This window comes from Suncus etruscus, chromosome 1, assembly GCF_024139225.1.
Source record: "Suncus etruscus isolate mSunEtr1 chromosome 1, mSunEtr1.pri.cur, whole genome shotgun sequence".
NCBI lineage: Eukaryota > Metazoa > Chordata > Mammalia > Eulipotyphla > Soricidae > Suncus > Suncus etruscus.
This window is the reverse complement of record NC_064848.1, coordinates 96,319,097-96,338,987: the sequence shown is the minus strand read 5'-3', so window position 1 is coordinate 96,338,987 and position 19,891 is coordinate 96,319,097. Positions and strand designations below refer to the sequence as shown.

At 42.9% G+C, this 19,891-nt stretch overlaps 1 protein-coding gene across 1 annotated transcript; it reads left to right on the top strand.

The window, feature by feature from the left end:
• Positions 1 to 9,643: 9,643 nt before the first annotated feature.
• On the top strand, positions 9,644 to 12,548 carry LSM5 (LSM5 homolog, U6 small nuclear RNA and mRNA degradation associated). The gene is made up of 4 exons (XM_049769238.1): positions 9,644 to 9,731; positions 10,702 to 10,729; positions 11,721 to 11,793; positions 12,228 to 12,548. The coding sequence occupies exons 1-4, from the start codon at positions 9,677 to 9,679 to the stop codon at positions 12,258 to 12,260; spliced, it is 189 nt and encodes a 62-aa protein (XP_049625195.1). The 5' UTR covers positions 9,644 to 9,676; the 3' UTR covers positions 12,261 to 12,548.
• Positions 12,549 to 19,891: the final 7,343 nt, after the last annotated feature.

The following is a 19,891-nucleotide window of genomic DNA, read 5'->3' as shown; positions in this document are numbered from 1 at the left end:
TACGTAGGAGTGAAATGGTGGCAATTGATTTAAAAATATTTATGAGGGGCCTGGAGTGATAGTGCAGTGGATAAATGCCTTGCTTGAGGCAGACCTAGGTTTGATCTTCAACATCTCATATGGTTCTCCAAGCCTACTACGACTGATCCCTGAGTGTAGAGCCAGGAGTAACCGCTGAGCAAAAAAACAAAAATCCAAGATATATTTATAAGACCCTGCAGTACAACTGGAACAGCGATAGGCACAGTGCTTTAAGCTAAAGATAATATTGCCAGGGGGTGGAGAGATAGCCTGGAGGTAAAGCATTGGCCTTGCATGTGAAAGGTCGATGGTTGGAATCCAGCATCCCATATGGTCCCCTGAGCCTACCAGGTGCGATTTCTGAGCATAGAGCCAGGAGTAACTCCTGAGTGCTGCTGGGTGTGGACCCCCCAAAAAAAGATAATATTGCCTTAATGTGGTTTGTGTCTGGTTATAAAAATAAGGTAAATGTAGGGGCCAGAGAGATAGCATGGAAGTAGTGCATTTGCCTTGCATGCAGAAGGACTGTGGTTCGAATCCCAGCATCCCATATGATCCCCCAAGCCTGCCAGGAGTGATTTCTGAGCTTTGAGCCAGGAGAAACCCCTGAGCGCTGCCAGGTCTGACCCAAAACTAAAGACAAAAATAAGGTAAAAAAAAAAAACAGGGGCCGGGTGGTGGCGCTAGAGGTAAGGTGCCTGCCTTGCCTGCGCTAGCCTAGGACGGACTGCGGTTCGATCCCCCGGCGTCCCATATGGTCCCCCAAGCCAGGAGCAACTTCTGAGTGCATAGCCAGGAGTAACTCCTGAGCATCACCGGGTGTGGCCCAAAACCAAAAAAAAAAAAAAAACATCACTTTACGTGTGAGATAAATAATAAGATATATATATTAGTTAAGTAATAAAAGACACAAACACACAGACATACACACACACTACCAAAATTCTTGATTTTGAGTAGCTCCAGTTTTGTGAAGGTAGATAATACTCTCTTAGATAATGTTTTTTTTTTTGTTTTGTTTGGGGGGGGGGAGGGGGTTACACTCAGCAGTGCTCAGGGGTTACTCCTGGCTCTGTGCTCAAAAATCACCATGGGGGCCCATATGGATGCTGGGATTTGAACCACTATCCCTTCTGAATTTGGCTGAGTGCAAGGCAAACGTCCTACCACTGTGCTATTGCTCTGGCCCTCTCTTAGATAATTTTAAAAGAATACATATTATATTTGTTTGTTTTTGGCCACACCCAGTGATTCACAGTGGCTCTGTGCTCAGGAATCACTCCTGGCAGCTCAGGAGACCATATGGGATTCCAGAGATCATATGTGGTTGGACACATGCAAAGCAAACTTCCTACCCACTGTACTATTGTTCTGGCCCCCTGAGTACATATCATTCTGAGAGCTATTAGTATTGTTAGAGAGCAATGCATGTGGATCAAGTTTCTTCATATAGAAAGTCTCATTTGAACAAGGTCTTAAAAGATGAACAGAATTCTATCAGAGTGAGGGACTAAAACACCTTAAATACATTAAAAATAAAACTATTATTTAAGAAAAGATTCGGGAAGTGAAGTGTTGAAGTCTAATGTTGGTCTGCTGTAGAAAGCTTCATCAGAAAGTTGAATATTGATGGGGCCAGAGAGATAGCATGGAGGTAAGGCATTTGCCTTGCATGCAGAAAGACGGTGGTTGGAATCCCAGCATCTCATATGGTCCCCTGTGCCTGCCAGGGGCGATTTCTGAGCATAGAGCCAGGAGTGACCCCTGAGCACTGCCGAGTGTGACCCAAACCCCCCTCCAAAAAAAGAAAGTTGAATATTGGGCTGGAGAGATAGCATGGAGGTAAGGCATTTGCCTTGCATGCAGGATGGTGGTTCAAATCCCAGCATTCCACATGGTCCCCTAAGCCTGCCAGGAGCGATATCTGAGCATAGACCCAGAAGTAACCCCTGAGTGCTGACAGATGTGACCCAAAAACAAAAACAAAACAAAAAAGAAAGTTGAATATTAGGGGCCAGAGCAGTGGTGCAGGCAGTAGGGCATTTGCCTTGCATGAGTTAATCTAGAACAGACTGCGGTTAGATCCCCGGACATCCCATATGGTCCCCCCAAAGCCCGGAGTGATTTCTGAGCTCATATCCAGTAGTAATCCCTGAACGTCACCAAGTGTGGCCCCAAAACCAAATAATAATAATAATAATAATAATAATAATAATAATAATAATAATAAAGTTGAATACTAGAGCAGGAGCCATCATACCGTGGGCACTAGCATTGCAAGCAGCTAGGTGGGGGTTGATTCCCAGCACTGCATATGGTCCTCTGAGCCCTGCCAGGAATGATCCCTGAGTGATCCCAGGAGTAAGTTCTAAGCAGAAAGAGAGGAAAGAGGGAGGGAGGGAGGGAGAGAGGGAGGGAGGGAAAGAAGAAAGGAAGGAAGGAAGGAAGGAAGGAAGGAAGGAAGGAAGGAAGGAAGGAAGGAAGGAAGGAAGGAAGGAAGGAAGGAAGGAAGGAAGGAAGGAAGGGAGGGAGGGAGGGAGGGAGGGAGGGAGGGAGGAAGGGAGGAAGGAAGGGAGGGAGGAAGGGAGGAAGGAAGGAAGGAAGAAAGGAAGGAAGGAAGGAAGGGAGGAAGGGAGGAAAAAAGGGAGGGAGGGAGGAAGGAAGGAAAGAAGGAAGGAGGGAAGGAGGGAAGGAAAGAAGAAAGGGAAGAAAGAGGAAAGGAAGGAAAGAAAGAGGGAAGAAAGGAGGGAGGAAGAAAGGAAAAAAGGAGGGGAGGAAGGAAAGAAAGAGGGAAGGAAGGAGGGGAGGAAGAAAACAAGGGAGGGAGGAAAATAAGGAAGAAAGGAGGCAAATTCTGGCACATGAGTATTTCTGCATGAAAGAAAGTCTTACTGTACATTAGGGAACAAGGAATGCAGAACACAAGTACCATACTCATTCCTTCTTGCTGTTTTTTTTATTTTAGAATATTTACAAAGGTAGAAAGAAGGGTTAGAAACTTCTCTTATCTCTTTTTTTTTTTTTTTTTTTTTTTTTTTGTGTTTTTTGGGTCACACCCGGCAGTGCTCAGGGGTTACTCCTGGCTCCATGCTCAGAAATTGCTCCTGGCAGGCACGGGGGACCATATGGGACGCTGGGATTCGAACCGATGACCTCTTGCATGAAAGGCAAACGCCTTACCTCCATGCTATCTCTCCAGCCCCTCTTATCTCTTTTTTAAAAATACAGGAGGTAGGTTTCTCAATAATAGAACAGAGCCTTGAGATAACCAGTTCATCTGGCCTTCAGGATTATTTTCTTTGCATTTCTTCCTTGTAAACAGATCTTTCATTTTGTTTAGGGGTCACACCCAGCTGTGTGTGCCCCAGCATCACTCCTGAAAGTGCTTAGGGGACCATGTAGGGGGCCAGGAATCAAACCTGCCCAACCATGTGCAGCAAATGCCCTAACTATTGTACAGTCTCACCAGTTCCCTTTTATACTCTGCTGGCAATGCTGAAGGCAAAAATCCAAGAACATATGTGAGATATGTATGTCTGCTTGCTATTCTTTTCCACAAAAAGTTGTATTTATTGCTTCTTCAAAGCAGTTTATGAAAGCAGTGTGAGCAAGTTTTTGCTAGTGTGTGTTTTTGTTTGGGAGCATACCCTTGATGCTCCAGGCTCTGTGTTAAGGGATCACTCCCAGAGGTGCTCTGAGGACCACATGGGATGCCAGTAATGAAACCTGGGTGGGCTAGGTACAAGGCAAATGTCCTACCCACAGTATTAGTTCTCCAGCACCTCAGTAGACTACTTTTTCCTCTTTTTGTTGTTAAACCACATCCAACAATGCAAGGGGGTTACTTGGCTCTGTACTCAGGAATTATTTCTGGTGGTACTGCTGCTCTGGAGACTGAGATGCCAGTGATAAAACCTGGGCGAGCCAGGTGTAAGGCAAATGCCCCACTTGCTGCACTGTCACTATGACCCAGTGTGAGAGAGTTTTATCTGACCTAATTTATCAATGCTAGGTCACTTTGTCTTTTTAGGGCCACGCAAGGTCATTCTCTCTCTCTCTCTCTCTCTCTCTCTCTCTCTCTCTCTCTCTCTCTCTCTCTCTCTCTCTCTCTCTCTCTCTCTCTCTCTCTCTTTCTCTCTCTCTCTCGGTTTTGGGGCCACCCCTCAGCACTCAGGGTTACTCTTGGCTTTGCGCTCAGAAATCACTCTTGGCTGTGTTGGGAAGCTAGAGAGGATGCTGGGGATCCAATCCAGGTTGACTGCGTGCAAGGCAAATGCCCTACCTGCTTTGCTATCACTCTCGCCTGTAACATTGTCTTTAAATTAGCCAAGACTTCACTATTTTATGCCAAACTTGGGGAAAAAAGAAAAGACTTAACAAAAGTACAGCTGTGGGCTGGAGCGATAGCATGGTGGTAAGGCATTTGCCTTGCAGGACGACAATCGAGAATGGGGTTCAATCCCTGGAATTTCATATGGTACCCCCGAGCCTGCCAGGAGTGATTTCTGAGCACAGAGCCAGGAGTAACCAATCCCTGAGCTCCGCGAGCAGCAGCCCAAAACCAACCCCCCCCATAAAAAAAAAAGGGAGCCGGAGTGGTGGCACAGGCGTAGGTTGTTGGCCTTGCATGTGGCTGACCTAGGATGGACTGATCCCCCCCCCCCCGTGTCCCTTATGGTCCCCCAAGCCAAGAGCGATTTCTGAGTGCATAGCCAGGAGTAACCCCTGAGCGTCACCGGGTGTGGTCCAAAAACCAAAACCAAAACCAAACAAACAAAAAACTCAACCTCAAAACAAAAAAAATGGTACAGCAAAAGAAATTTAGCGGGGCTCCTAGCAATTGAATAGTGTTCCCTTTACTTAGAATACAGTACCGCCTATGCAACTTGTTCATTCTCATTATATTTATTAATTAACAAATATCAGCAAAAAAATAAAAAAAACTATCAAAAATGGGGGGGGGAGGATGCGAATAGAAAATTCTCAGCAGCAGACCTGAGAATTAAAAAATTAAAAAATTCTCAGAGAGAAAGAAGTTTATATGGCCAATAGGCATATGAAAAAGTGCTCAGTATCTCTAGGGAAATCCAAATCAGGACCAGATATCTCACACTAGTAAAGATGGAACATATTAAAAATAGTAGGAACAATCTGTGGTGGGAGGTATGTAACTAAAAAGAAAGTCTCATCTACTGTTGATGAGACTGTTATCTGGTTCAACCCCTGTGGAAAACAGTATAGAGAGTCCTTAGTAAACATATAGTATACATATATATAAAGTAAATACATTTATATACATTTATGTATATACATATATATAGTACACTTTACTTATTTTTACTTATATATACTTTATTTACTTATATATAAAGTTTACTTTATATAGTATAATTGTATAGTATAAATTATTTTATATAGTAAAATTGAATTGCCACAGGACACAGCAATTTCACATTTGAAATTTTGAGTATCTTTTGAGTATCTATCCAGGACAGAAAAGCATTCATTCAAAAAGATGTATGAATGCATGCCAGTATTCATTGCTTTACTTATCACAGTAGCTAAGCTATGAAATCAACCTAGGTGTCTGACAGATGAATGGATTATGAAGATGTAGTATATATATACAGTGGAATACTGTGCAGCTGCAAGGAATGATGAAATCATGCAATTTGTTGTGAACTAGTTGGAACTGGAAGATATTATGTTGAGTGAAGCAAGTCAGAAGAAGAAAGATAAACACAAGAGATCACACTGGGGTATATAGAATAACTGGATGAGGAAATGTAATTTAGTAAATGAGATGTCTAAATTACTTTTGACCTTAAGGCCTAGGGAGGAAAAGGACATTGAAGAAAATAAATCAAAGTGGGAAGGAAGAAGATAAGAAAGGGAAATAATGAGGGAATAGGGATTTGGGCTTGTTATATGGGGGATAAGGAAGAGTGATATAGAAGTATACCAAAGCACAGATTCAACAACACTGAAAACATGAGATCTAGGCTGCAACCACTGAACTTTGTAATGTGTCTACCAAGGTGGCAGACAGGGAGGGGAGGAAAGTGAAGGGTGGGATATGATGAAGTATGGGAGCAGTGGTGATGGGAGTTGACTCTGGTGGTGACAGAGATTGGTGTTGAAATATAATATTCCTAGGGGTTCGGAGAGATAGCATAGAGGTAGGGTGTTTGCCTTGCATGCAGAAGGACAGTGGTTCCAATCCCGGCATCCCATATGGTTCCCCAAGCCTGCCAGGAGCAATTTCTGAGCATAGAGCCAGGAGTAACCCCTGAGCACTGCCGGGTGTGACCCAAAAAACCAAAACAAAAAAAAACAAATAAAAACAAAAACAAAACAAAAAACAAAAGAAATTTAATATTCCTAAAACTCAACTATCAATCACTTTATAAACTGGTCCTTTAATTAAATTCTAAAATTAATTCTTTTATTTTAGATACTGGTTTACAGAGCTATTCATTCTGTTATTTCTGGCATTCAATATTCCACCATAAATATAAAATTCCCTCTAACCTGGTCATCAGTTTCCAAAACTCCCCGAAATCTGTCCCTTGGAAGGCAGGAATAATTCACTTAATATTTTGTGTATTTCTACTGAGAAATCAGATTAAAATTATGGGGTGTTTCATGTCCACACAAATGGGTGCACAGGCCACATATTTGAGTTTTAAATTAAATTTTTAAAAAAGATAACTTTTCTAAATGTCTTGCTTTGAGGTTTCCCAAGTTATTGGTCAATGGTTAGGTATGTTACTTAACCTGGGAATGAAGGATTTTATCAGCACATATTCAAATGATAGGAATAAAGAGTTATGAAATAAGTAAATGGAAAGCTGTTAAATTTAAAAGGAATAGCTAATTCCTGTTATTATTTATGTATTTATTTATTGTTTTGGGGCACACCAGGTGGGACTCAGGGGTTACACCTGGCTTTGCCCTCAGAATGCTCCTGTCAAGCGTGGGAGACTATATGGGATGCTGGGGATCGAACCTGGGTTCATCCCAGGTCGGCTGCATGCAAGGTAAATGCCCTACCGCTGTGCTATATCTCTGATCCCAGAATTCCCGTTATTTAGGAGTCACTAAATTCTAGGGGACTTTGAACTATAGTCCATTTTGAAGCTGTTTAGTCTTCTGAACCTTCTTATTGATATTTGCTTCAAAGCTTTCTTTTTGTTTTATAGCTCACGTGTTCGCACATAATATTTGCTAGTTGACTTTTTCCCTACTAATCCCTATGACCTAATAACAAAATATCTTGTACATTGTTTTTATACTTGGCAAGATGCCTGTCAACTTCTATGTTTGTTTGTTGTTGTTGTTTTTTTTTTGCCTTTTTTTGTTTTTTGTTTTTTTGTTTTTTTGTTTTGTTTTTGGGTCACACTCGGCAGCGCTCAGGGGTTACTCCTGGCTCCATGCTCAGAAATCGCTCCTGGCAGGCTCGGGGGACCATATGGGAGGCCGGCCGGGATTTGAACGAATGACCTGCATGAAAGGCAAACGCCTTACCTCCATGCTATCTCTCCGGCCCCTTTAACTGATATTCTTTTTTTTTTTTTTTTTTTTTTTGGTTTTGGTTTTTGGGTCACACCCGGTGTTGCTCAGGGGTTACTCCTGGCTGTCTGCTCAGAAATAGCTCCTGGCAGGCACGGGAGACCATATGGGACACCGGGATTCGAACCAACCACCTTTGGTCCTGGATCGGCTGCTTGCAAGGCAAACGCCGCTGTGCTATCTCTCCAGGCCCCCTTTAACTGATATTCTTTATGGCATTTCCTATTTAGACATTTTACCCAAGTTTCTTGGATACAAATAGGAGAATAAAGCAGAGAACTTTTTTTTTTTTTAATCTTTTCAAAACATAGGAATTAAGTGTGATGACTAGCCCAGAGTGACACCTGCTGGTTGTACATCAGATAATAAATTGTTAGATAATAAATTGATGATTCATGTCAGTAATAGGGCTGAAGTCATAGTAGAGCAGGTAGTTACTTGCCATGAATACCGTCTACCCTGGTTTTAATCCCCGGCACCACATAGCATCCCTGAGCTCTGCCAGGTGTGATCCCTACAGAGCCCTGGCTAATTGAGCACCACCTGGTGTGACCCCAAAACAAAATCAACACAGCAGTAATAAACTATGTTTACTGACTGTCTGATACAAGATAAGAGATTGTTGGGCTCCACACGCCATGATTCCACCCCAGGGAAAAAGGTCTAGAGAGAGAGGGAATAGGAGAAGAGAGAAGAGAGGAGAGGAGGGTAGGGGAGGGGAGGGGGAAAGGAGGAGGGGGAAAGAGGAGAGGGAGAGAGAGAAACAATAAAATAAAATAAAATACACTGCAAAGCAATCTATTGGTCAGGGGAAGTCAACATGATTTATGCAGGGATAAAGAACTGGATTAAGATGACATGTAACTTTAACTAAAAACAGACAAAGTAAAGTTTTGGTATCCGGTAAAGTCACCCGGATAAGACGAACAATTTATTCACACAACATAGCATATTTCTAATGCCTTGGAAAACTTCAAGAATAGAGAGGGTATCAGTTGAGATGGCAGACTATTCCAGGCACGGAAACACTTCCCCAATGTCACGGTAGAGAAATGACTCGACGATGCGACCCATCAGGACTGGCCGGCTCAGCCGCTCGGTCTCCGACTGGTCGAGCCTGCGGAGGGGCGTGGCCAAAGGCGGAAGCGCGCTCTTTTAAATCACGACTCGCCGGCGCGCGGGTCACTTCCGGCGTCGCCATGGCGGCTAGCGCTACCACCAACCCTTCGCAGTTGCTTCCTCTAGGTAATCGCTGTCCGTAGCAGTGGGGTTGGGCAGCCAGCTTTTAGGGTTGGGGGACCCAGAGCCGAATGTTGGTGGTGGTGGTGGGGGTGCTGAGGCAGCCTTGGGCGGAAGAGAAAAAGAAACCAGAAGCGAATGCTCCAAGTGCGGTGGGTGGTGTCGGTGTCAGATGTTAAAGTAGCGCGAACTCCGTTTCCAGCGTCGCTGCCGGCCTAGACTCCAGTGAGGCCCGAAGCTGACTTTGAAAGCCCAGCCTGTGCCCTTGCTCGGTGGAAGCATCCGTGGTTCTGTGGCGAGCGAGCCTGCAGGCCTGGGAAACGACCTCACAAGCAGTTGTTGAGACAGTTAATAAGCTAATCGATAGTTTGGGATATTATCCAACAACCAAGGCAGCTTCCCAAAGGCGCAGGTGCATGAAAGAATAGGGTAAACTTTCCCTGCTAGAATATTTAAGCAGAGAGCTGTGGTTAAAACCTCAAGTTGCCAAAGGTATTACTTTCCCGGTCCATTCCTTTAGCCCAGTGGTCGGCAACCTGCGGCTCACGAGCCACTTGTGGCTCTTTCCACTTTGAATTTGGCTCTTCTGTGTGCCGGGCGGCCGCTCCAGGAGTCAGACTCTGCTCCTAACCTCTGTCAGTGGCTCTCAAAATAAGTTTCAGTCGTGGTTTGGGCGAGATTTGGCTCCGTTGGGGCGGGGGGGGGAGGAAACACGTGTCAGTGCTCAAATGTTTGTTGAAATTATGGGTAAAATGTTTTTCCCCCATAAATATTTTCCCCCATAAAAATATATCTATACATAGAGCTTGTGGACAAATGTATAGGATCCAGAATTCACATTGTGATGAAGAGTGATAAGGAAATCGTTGGCACACTTCTAGGATTTGATGACTTTGTCAGTATCCTTTTCAAAGTGTTGGTGGTTGAGGTATGAGATTTTATTTAAGAACAAAATGGGGAAGTAGAAAACGAAAAAACGTCAAGGTTGGGAGGGAAAGTGGCTGGGTAAAGTAGAGGCTTCCTGTGTGTAAGGTCCTGGGTTTGATTCCTTGTGTCAAAACAGCATGCTCCCTTTACTTCGTACAAAATAGATTTGGTGCTGATTATTATTATTTGGGAGAGGGGGTTGGGCCACACCAGGAGACCCTCAGGGATTACTCCTGGCTATGTGCTCAGAAATCGCCCCTGATTTGGAGGACCCTATGGGACTGGGGGTGGGATCGAACCGCGGTCCGTCATGGGTCAGCTGCGTGCAAGGCAAATGCCCTACTGCTGTGCCATTCCCCCAGCCCAATGGTCCTAATTTTTTTTTTTGTTTGTTTGTTTGTTTTTGGGCCACACCTGGCGGTGCTCAGGGGTTACTCCTGGCTGTCTGCTCAGAAATAGCTCCTGGCAGGCATGGGGGACCATATGGGACACCGGGATTCGAACCAACCACCTTTGGTCCTGGATCGGCTGCTTGCAAGGCAAACACCGCTGTGCTTTTTCTCCGGGCCCCTGGTCCTGATTATTTTAAGATTATTTTTCCAAAAAAAAAAAAAAAAGAATATTTTTCCTTTTGTTTTTATTTTTTTGTGCCACACCTGCTGATGACCAGGCATCACTCCTGGTAGGGCTACAGGGACCATACGGAGTAACAGGAGTCGACCCTATTGGCCTCTTGCAATGCAAGTGCCCTACCTACACTCTGTGCTATTGCCCCAATCACCCCCAAAGAAACTTGCTGATACTGTTTTTATAGGTGTACTGAAGAGAAACTTTTCTACCAATTTGATTTTGCAATTAAAATTTTGCAATTAAAAACTAAGCAAAGGAGGAAGCCAAAGTGAATTAAACTTGGTATGTTCATTTCTTAACACAGAATTTCAGATATGGTATTGGAAGATGTCACTGAATTGTGAGTAGTGTTAAAAATGAAAGAATCAAAATCTTTTTAAAATTTGATGAAATTTTATTATAACTTAATAAACTACTGATGCTAGTAAAATTGAATTAGAGGGTTATTGCTGTAATATTAATTTACTAGTATTAAAAATAAGTTATCGTGCCAGAGAGATAGCACAGCGATAGGGTGTTTGTCTTGCAAGCAGCCGATCCAGGCAGACGGTGGTTTGAATCCCGGCATCCATATGGTCCCTCGAGCCTGCCAGGATAGATTTCTGACCACAAAGCCAGTAGTAACCCCTGAGTGCCACTGGGTATGAGCCCCCCCCCCCCCCATAAAAATAGGACATCAAAAATTTTTTGTTAGTTTTTTGGGCCATACCCGGTGGTGCTTAGGAGTTACTAAGTTAGACAGAGTTATTGGCTCTGTGCTCAGAAATCACTCCTGGCAGGCTCTGGGTACCATATGGGATGCCAGAGATTGAACCCTGGTCAGCCGTGTGTAAGGAAAACACCCTAAGTCCTTGCTATTGCTCTGACCCCATGATCCTAAAAGATATTAAACTATTTAACACTAGCCAGTTAAGGCTAAGATTAGAGCAAGAAACTGACAATAAGAGCACTCAGCTTTGTAACATAAAGTAAATGATGGCTCAATTATATATTGTGAGTCAGGGCTGGCATCTTTGCTTTCAGAATTAAACTGATTGGTTACATTGGAGGAATTAGTATTAAATTGGTAAAGCAAGCAAACATTTCATTTCACTTTTGGTCTCCTTAGCAAGTTTTTGTTTTTATGATGATCAGTCCTAGTGGATATGCATTTGATTGAGATCATTGTTGCCTTGGAGAAAATCCTATTAGATCTCATGTATGCCTCTGAAAATCTATTTCAATAGTTGCATTAGCTCACATTCCTCATATGCAAGCAGGTTTTTAGGGGAGATAAATCCTGCCTTTATTAATCATTGTTTTCACCTGATCCTTTCAATTCTTTATTTCAGTGAAATTACACCAGAAGGAAGAAGAATTACTAAATTAGATCAGATTTTGCTAAATGGAAATAACATAACAATGGTAAGAAACAGTGAAATTGTTTTATTTAGATATTAACCCATTTTTGAGGGGGTACAGACTGTAGAAGTAACTTGACTTGATTTTGATGACTCAGTATAGAACAGGTGTGGGAGAGAAGTAGCTCAGTGGTCATGCACTTGCCTTGTATGGTGAGGCCCTGAGAGGTCCTTCCTTGGCACCGTGAAAAAGATGGAAAAAGGGGATTTTGGGTGATTAGGTTTCTATCGGAATTGAAGATGACATGTTAGGTTTAAAAATGGTTGACTTTGTCATGAGTCATTTTTGAGACTATTAATGATGTTAGAACCAATGTGAGGGAGGAGCAAAGAGAAGGAAACTATGCAATAGGAGGTCTCAATAGGGGTTTATAATTTTGGAGGTGATTGCCTGGGTTGTGCTGTACTGGTGGTGATAAATAACTTTTCCTTTTACAGCTAGTTCCTGGAGGAGAAGGACCTGAAGTTTGAGTGGATCTCCTTGATCTATGTTAATATTCTGGTGTTATTTTATTTTTTCATCTTTTCTAGATTCTTTTTGTTATGTCAACAAAACTTGCTTTTTAAAAAAAATTAAAAAGACAAAAATTTTAATGTTTGGATCACTGAAGCTAAATTTCCTGTTAAAGGGAACTGCTTTAAAAATGGATTGTAAATGCCCATTTTTGTAAATTAATCATGATTGTATTGGGAAGAAAAGGACTGTTTAATCTTTGTAGAATAAAATAAAGGTGTTTTGGTTAATTACCATGTTATTTATTAAAATAACCAATAGAACAAAATTCTGATTTTTTTTATCTCTTGCTTACATGTCATTGTATTCTTTTTGCTCTCATTCATGTATTTTAAAATTGTTCCAAACAAAACGATAGTTAGATTTTAAAAAAAATTGAAATTACATTAAATCTGAAATTGAAAACTTGTAAAATTCAGTTCAAAGATATTTTTGTTTTGTTTTTGGACCATACCCACCAGTGCTTAGGTCTTATTCCTACCTCTGTACTCAGAAATTATTCCTGGCAGGATTGGGGAGTATATGGGATGCCAGGGATTGAACCCAGGTTGGTCACGTACAAGATAAACACCGTACCCTTTATGCTATCACTCTGGCCTCTCAAAGATGTTTTGTCATGAGAATTTTTCTACTTTTTTTGGTTTTTGGTTTTTGGGCCACCCCCAATGGCGCTCAAGGGTTACTCCTGGCTATGTTCAGAAATCACTCCTGGCATGCATGGGAACCATATGGGATGCCGGGATTCGAACCACCGACCTTCTGCATGAAAGGCAAACACCTTACCTCCATGCTATCTCTCCGGCTCCACTCCTGGCATTCTTGGGGAACCATATAGGATGCCAGGGATGGAATCTAGTCTGCTGGGTACAAGTGCAGGCATCCTATCTTATGTATTCCTCCATCCTCTGCTTTTACTTTTTTTTTTGGCTACACCCGTTTGATGCTCATGGGTTTCTCCTGGCTAAGTGCTCAGAAATCGCCCTTGGCTTGGGTGGGGGGGACCATATGGGACGCAGGGGGATGAATTGAATTGTGGTCCTTCCTTGGCTAGTGCTTGCAAGACAGACACCTTACCTCTAGTGCCACGTCACCGGCCCCTGCTTTTACTTTTTTTTGTTTGTTTTTGACAGTAAGCGGTGGCCTTCAGGGGTTACTCCTGGCTCTTTGCTCATAAATCAATCCTGGCAGGCTTGGGGGACCATATGGGATGCCGGGATGAACTTGAGTTGGCTGCCCGCTGTACTACTGCTCCGGTCCTGTTTTTACTTTTTTTTTTTTTTTTTGTGGTTTTTGGGTCACACCCGGCGGTGCTCAGGGGTTATTCCTGGCTCCATGCTCAGAAATTGCTCCTGGCAGGCAAGGGGGACCATATGGGATGCCGGGATTCGAACCGATGACCTTCTGCATGAAAGGCAAACGCCTTACCTCCATACTATCTCTCCAGCCCCTGTTTTTACTTTTGATAACCCCTGAGCACTGCCGGGTGTGACCCAAGGGTCTGGGAAAACCCAGTGCTTGGGAAAGCCCACCGCCTCAATAAAGACCACGAAACATACCTTCAGAATGTAAAAGCAAAGCATGGTTTATTTAATCCAAAGCTCTGGGGCTCTGGGGACAGCCATGCAGACTGAAACCGGAAGCCATGGGTAATCTAGGAAGGTGTCTTTTATAGGTTTAAGGAACCTTAGGAGGAGAGTCAATATGGAAAGTAGGGCCTGTAGAATGCACCAATCCCTAGTCCAGGTTCAAACACAATGTCCAATCAGATGGTGAGCTTGCCTTTTTTTTTTCAAATAAGGCGAGAACCTTATGAGGGGTGAGCAGAAGTTCATTTTTTTGCCCAAATATGTCAAGTTCTTAGGAGGGGTTTGGCTGATGGTTACCAGGGCAGCAGGTCGTTGATGTCTCAAGGCTAAATACCGGGTCAAGGGGGATCAAGAAGGTGGGTCGGAGAAAGGTTTAACAGGCATCAATATCTGATCAAGATGGGGGTGAGAAAGGTTTAACAGTTTTCCCCTAACAATCTTTGGGTTTTATTATACTGTTTTTTTTTTTTTTTCCAACCCGGTGATGCTCAGGGGTTACTTCTGGCTATGTGCTCAGAAATTGCTCCTGGCTTGGAGGGACCATATGGGATGCCGGGATTCGAACCTCCATTCTTCTGCATGCAAGGCAAACGCCCTACCACTGCTCCATTGCTCTGGCTCCTCATACTATTTTTTTTTAATCCCACAAATGAGTGCTTTCCTTCTATGTCCTTCCTCTGACTATGAATTTCTTTTTTCCTAATGGCTGCATAGTCTTCCATTGTGTAGCTGTACCAGTTTCTTTATCCACTCATCTTTTCTTTGGCACTTGTTCTAGGTTTGGTTTCATAGGGTATATTTCTTTCTTTTTTTTTTTTTTTTTTTGTTTTTTGGGCCACACCCGGCGGTGCTCAGGGGTTACTCCTGGCTGTCTGCTCAGAAATAGCTCCTGGCAGGCATGGGGGACCATATGGGACACCGGGATTCGAACCAACCACCTTTGGTCCTGGATCGGCTGCTTGCAAGGCAAACGCTGCTGTGCTATCTCTCCAGGCCCCGTAGGGTATATTTCTAAGAGCAATATTGCTGGATTGAATGAAAGCTCCTTTTTGAGTTTTTTTGAGGAAAATCCATATTGTTTTCCCAAAAGACTGAATTAGTTGACATTCCCACAATAGTGAACGAGGATTCCTTTCTCCCTGTATCTGCCCCAGTGCTGGTTGTTGTTTGTTGTGATGCATATCAGTCTCTGTGGTGTGAAATGAAATAGTACTATTTTAATTTGTTATCTCCCTGATGACTAATAACATGAAGTATTTTTTTTTCATGTGCCTTTTGGCCATTTGCGTGCCTTTTTTTTAAGGAAGTTTTGTTCATCTCTTCCCATTTTTTTTAATGTGGTTAGATATATTTTGTGTTTTTTTTTTTTTTTTGGAGGGGGGGCACTTTGGCGGTGCTCAGGATTATTCCTGGCTCTAGATGTTTTTTCTTTTATCAGTGCCTTATATATATTAGATATTAATTATTAGATGGATATTGGTTTAATGGTTTCTCCCATTATGTGGACAGTCATTCTGGTCACTATTTTCTTTGAAGTACAGGAGCTTTTTAATTTAATGCAGTCCCATTTGTTTATTTTTGCTTCCACTTGCTTTGTCAGTAATGTTTCATCCTTGAAGATGCCTTTAGTTTCAATGTCATGAAAAGTTCTGCCTAAGTTTTCCTCTATGTGGCTTATGGATTTAAGTCTGACATCAAGGTATTTTATACATTTTGATTTGACTTTTGTATATGGTGTAAGAAAGAGGTTTGAGTTCATTTTTTAATTTTTTTGTATGCTGCTGACCAGTTTTCCCATTACCACTTGTTGAGGCTTTCCTTGCTCTACTTCATATCATTTTGCTCCTTTATTAAAAATTAACTGATATACCTGAAGGTCTGTTTCAGGATATTCAGTTCTATCTCACTGATCTGAAGGTCTTTTTATTCTAATGTTATTAATTTGAATTACTACCACTTTGTAGTTGTAGTACAGTTTGAAATTGGGGAAAGTGGTGCCTCACTTTTCCCTCTCGGAACTCTCAGTAAGCTGGTGATTGAGAACAGAGAGGAGCCTGGGGATTGGCTGAGGGTGCTGTGAAGCTCTGCCTCCTGTGGCCCCAGTACATGGGATTTGGTGCAGGCCTGGTAAAGAGGATCCTTCACTCGCCCTGCATGGAGCTTCCAGGAAATATTCAGCCCCTAGGGATAGTTATGGTCTGCTTATTTTAAGTGTAAAGGCTCTACTTGAAGACTTGAAGACGTTTAGGATGGTCTAGCAATTCTTGTAGTTTGGAGGATAAATCTGCATAATTCAGTTCCATACTGTGAGGTTAACTAGAGTTCCATATATAATCTATGTCACCAGTATGTTTTTTTTTTTTTTGGTTTTTGGGTCACACCCGGCAGTGCTCAGGTTACTCCTGGCTCTATGCTCAGAAATCACTCCTGGCAGGCACAGGGGATCATATGGGATGCTGGGATTCAAACCACCATCCTTCTGCATGCAAGGCAAACGCCTTACCTCCATGCTATCTCTCCGGCCCCACCAATATGCTTTAATACTATGTCAGTACTATATTTTGAGATACTACAGTAGGTTAGGTGCTTGCCTTGCATGTGGCTGACCCGATTTGATTCCTGTCACCTCATATGGTCTCTGTGAGCACAGAGTAACATCTGAGCACTGCTGGGTGTGGTCCAAAAGCTAAAAAAAAATAACTTGAGAGGTAGAGAATAATAATAAATGGGTAGGATGAATGCTTTGTTCATAATGTACCTATGTTGGATTCTCAGCAGACATGATCCCTCGGACTCCAATAGAAGATCCTGAGTGAAATCAAGAGTAAGCCTTTGGGGCCGGAGAGATAGCATGGAGGTAAGGCGTTTGCCTTTCATGCAGGAGGTCATCGGTTCGAATCCCGGCGCCCCATATGGTCCCCTGTGCCTGCCAGGAGCAATTTCTGAGCCTGGAGCCAGGAATAACCCCTGAGCACTGCCAGGTGTGACCCAAAAACCAAAAAAAAAAAAAAAGAGTAAGCCTTGAGCATCACTGGGTATGGCCCCCTAAAATCTTTTTTTTTTTTTTTTGGTTTTTGGGTCACACCTGGCAGTGCTCACAGTTTACTCCTGGCTCTATGCTCAGAAATCGCCCCTGGCAGGTACAGGGGACCATATGGGATGCCGGGATTCAAACCACTGTCCTTCTGCATGAAAGGCAAATGTTTGCCATACCTCCATGCTTTCTCTCCGGCCCCGCTAAAAACATTTTGAGGGCCCAGTGTATAGTACGTGGTGAGGAGCTTGTCTTCCATGTGACTTTGATACCTGGCATCCCATATAAACCCCTGAGTACTGTCAGGAGTGATTCCTGAATGTAGAGCATCACTGACCATTGCTGGATGTGTCCTCCAAAAGGAGCTGGAGTAACAACCCTGTGATAGGGTGTTTGCCTTGCACTCGGCCAACCCGGGATGGACTCCGATTCGATCCCTAGCATCCCATATAGTCCCCTGAACCTGCCAGGAGTGATTTCTGAGCACAGAGCCAGTAATAACTCTTGAGTGCCACTAGGTGTGGCCCAAAAACAAAACCCAAACAAAATCCAAAATTTATATTTGAACCCCTTCATATTTGCCATTTTGCCATTCTCAAAGTTACCAGAGCTCATGGGGCCAGTGCAATAGTGCAGCAGTAGGGCGTTTGCCTTTCATGTGACTGACACAGGATGGACCTGGGTTCTATACCTGGCATCCCATATAGTTCCCCAAGCCAGGAACGATTTCTGAGCACATAGCCAGGAGTAATCCCTGAGCATCACTGGGTGTTACCCAGTCACCCAGTCAGAACTCAGGCATAGAAAGGGGTATTCATTAATTGGTCCCCTCAAAGATGCCAAGAATTCTGGAACTTTCAGATCTCTGGGTTGTCCTTTCCCTGTCTTATCCTCACCTGCCCATATCTGTCCTGTCCATTTATCACAGCTGTGATTAGTGTAACATGATACTATTAAGGAAATTCTGTTGACCTTGCCAATCATATCGAGGCTTTACTGTAGTGGCACAAAATTTGTAATGATAGCCTATCACCTTGAACGTTTGCCCTTTCTCATATTGGGTCCTGTGTGGGTGCCCAGTTTTAAAGGTTTTTAAAATTGCTTTAAGAGTGAGTTCAAGGGCTTAGACCCATCCTATTAGGGTCAGACCTTCAACAACAAATTAAAAATAGATCACTAATGTATGTTTTTATATGGAGGACTCCACACTGAATGCCAAACCTAAATGGTAAACAGTCCATGCTGAAAGTGTATATAGCCTATCCTATACTATCCCTCCTCCCTCACTTCAGAAATCCCACTATCCCTTCACCCCCCCAATCCTGATCTGATATTCCTTCTTTTTTTTTTTTTTTTTTTTGTTATTTTTGGGTCACACCCGGCTGTGCTCAGGGATTACTCCTGGCTCTATGCTCAGAAATTGCTCCTGGCAGGCTCGGGGAACCATGAGTTGCCGGGATTCGAACCACCGACCTGCATGCAAGGCAAACGCCTTGCATCCATGCTATCTCTCCGGCCCCCTGATATTCCTCCTTATTTAACACTCTTTACCCAGAGTTCTTAACTCATTAGGTATTGAGAACCGACCTCCTGTCCCAATAAGCCATCACCCAGCTCCCAAGTGAAAGGACACCCTTTCAACCCCACGTCCCCTGGCAAGAAACTACAACCAATACTCCTGCTGACTCATGCTTTATGGTCCTCATTTTCACCTCCCCAAATGTGGACTGTGGCATCAAACCAGACTCTGCTCCAGAAGGAGCCCCAGTGCAAGAACTCTACCTGATCCCTTTCTGCCGCAATCATTTCTCAAACTCAACAAGACCAGGGTGTGTGATGAAAATGTGCTCTGGATTTCAACCTTCACAAGAATATCCCAAAAGACTTAATGGGGAAACCTATATTTCCTTTATATGTTTAATACCTCTATAATTCTACCTTAGTCTGTTTATTCCCAAATGCGAGGTAGTTTCTTGCATCACTTTTTTCTTAATCACTTTTTAAAATTCATTTTAATTTATTTCTATTATATATATATTTTATTTTTATTTATTTATTTTATTATTATTTTTTTTTTCCTCTCTTAACTTCACCTGTTTTGTTTCTACTTGGTACAAAAACCTACAAGAAAAATTCTTGCCTGGGATAAAAGTTCAGGTCAAAACCAGGGCACAGAGATGGTGTAGCCGGACATTCTCACCCCCAAATGCACCAGTAATATAATATAGAACCATTTCTTTTTGCAAAGGAATACTAAAAAGGGAGAAATTTTATATAAAGAAACAAGCTCTTATCTACTAGGGATAAGAACTTATACATTTCACAATACAGGGTCACCTTCTACCCTGAATATATGTCATGTGGACCCAACTTAGACTCCATGTGATCAGACAGCGATCGTCCAATCCTGAAACCCAGATCTCAGATAGAACCAACACAATTCTCTGCAACAGCACCAGGAGCCAAACCCCCCCTGGGAAATTCAATAATGCTCCAGCACCATCATGTGCCAGTTTTGATAACATCCTGACAATGAGGAAACGGCAACAACTTGATCTAAGAGCAGGTTGTCTTCTCTCATCACCTAACAATAGGATGAAATCAGAAGACACGTCATCCTTTGATCTGTGCAAAAACCAAGATTGCTAACTACAGAAGACTGACTGAGCAGAACTTATCCTGGGACTAATAAGAAAGACCCTAGCCTAGGCTTTGGCCTAGGATCTGTACAACAACCAGAGCTCTAGTTCCAGAGGTCTGACTGATAATGAAAGACTATATTCTAGATTTCCTCCTAGGATTGGTGCAAAAACCAAGACCACCAATTATAGAAGACTGATTAAAACAACAGGGATGGTATAGAACTTCTAGAACTGTAAAGTAAGACTCCTAGGCTTCATCCTATGACCTGTGCAAATATCAAGACCTCTAGTTACAGAGTCCTGATTTTATCGTCCACAACCGATCA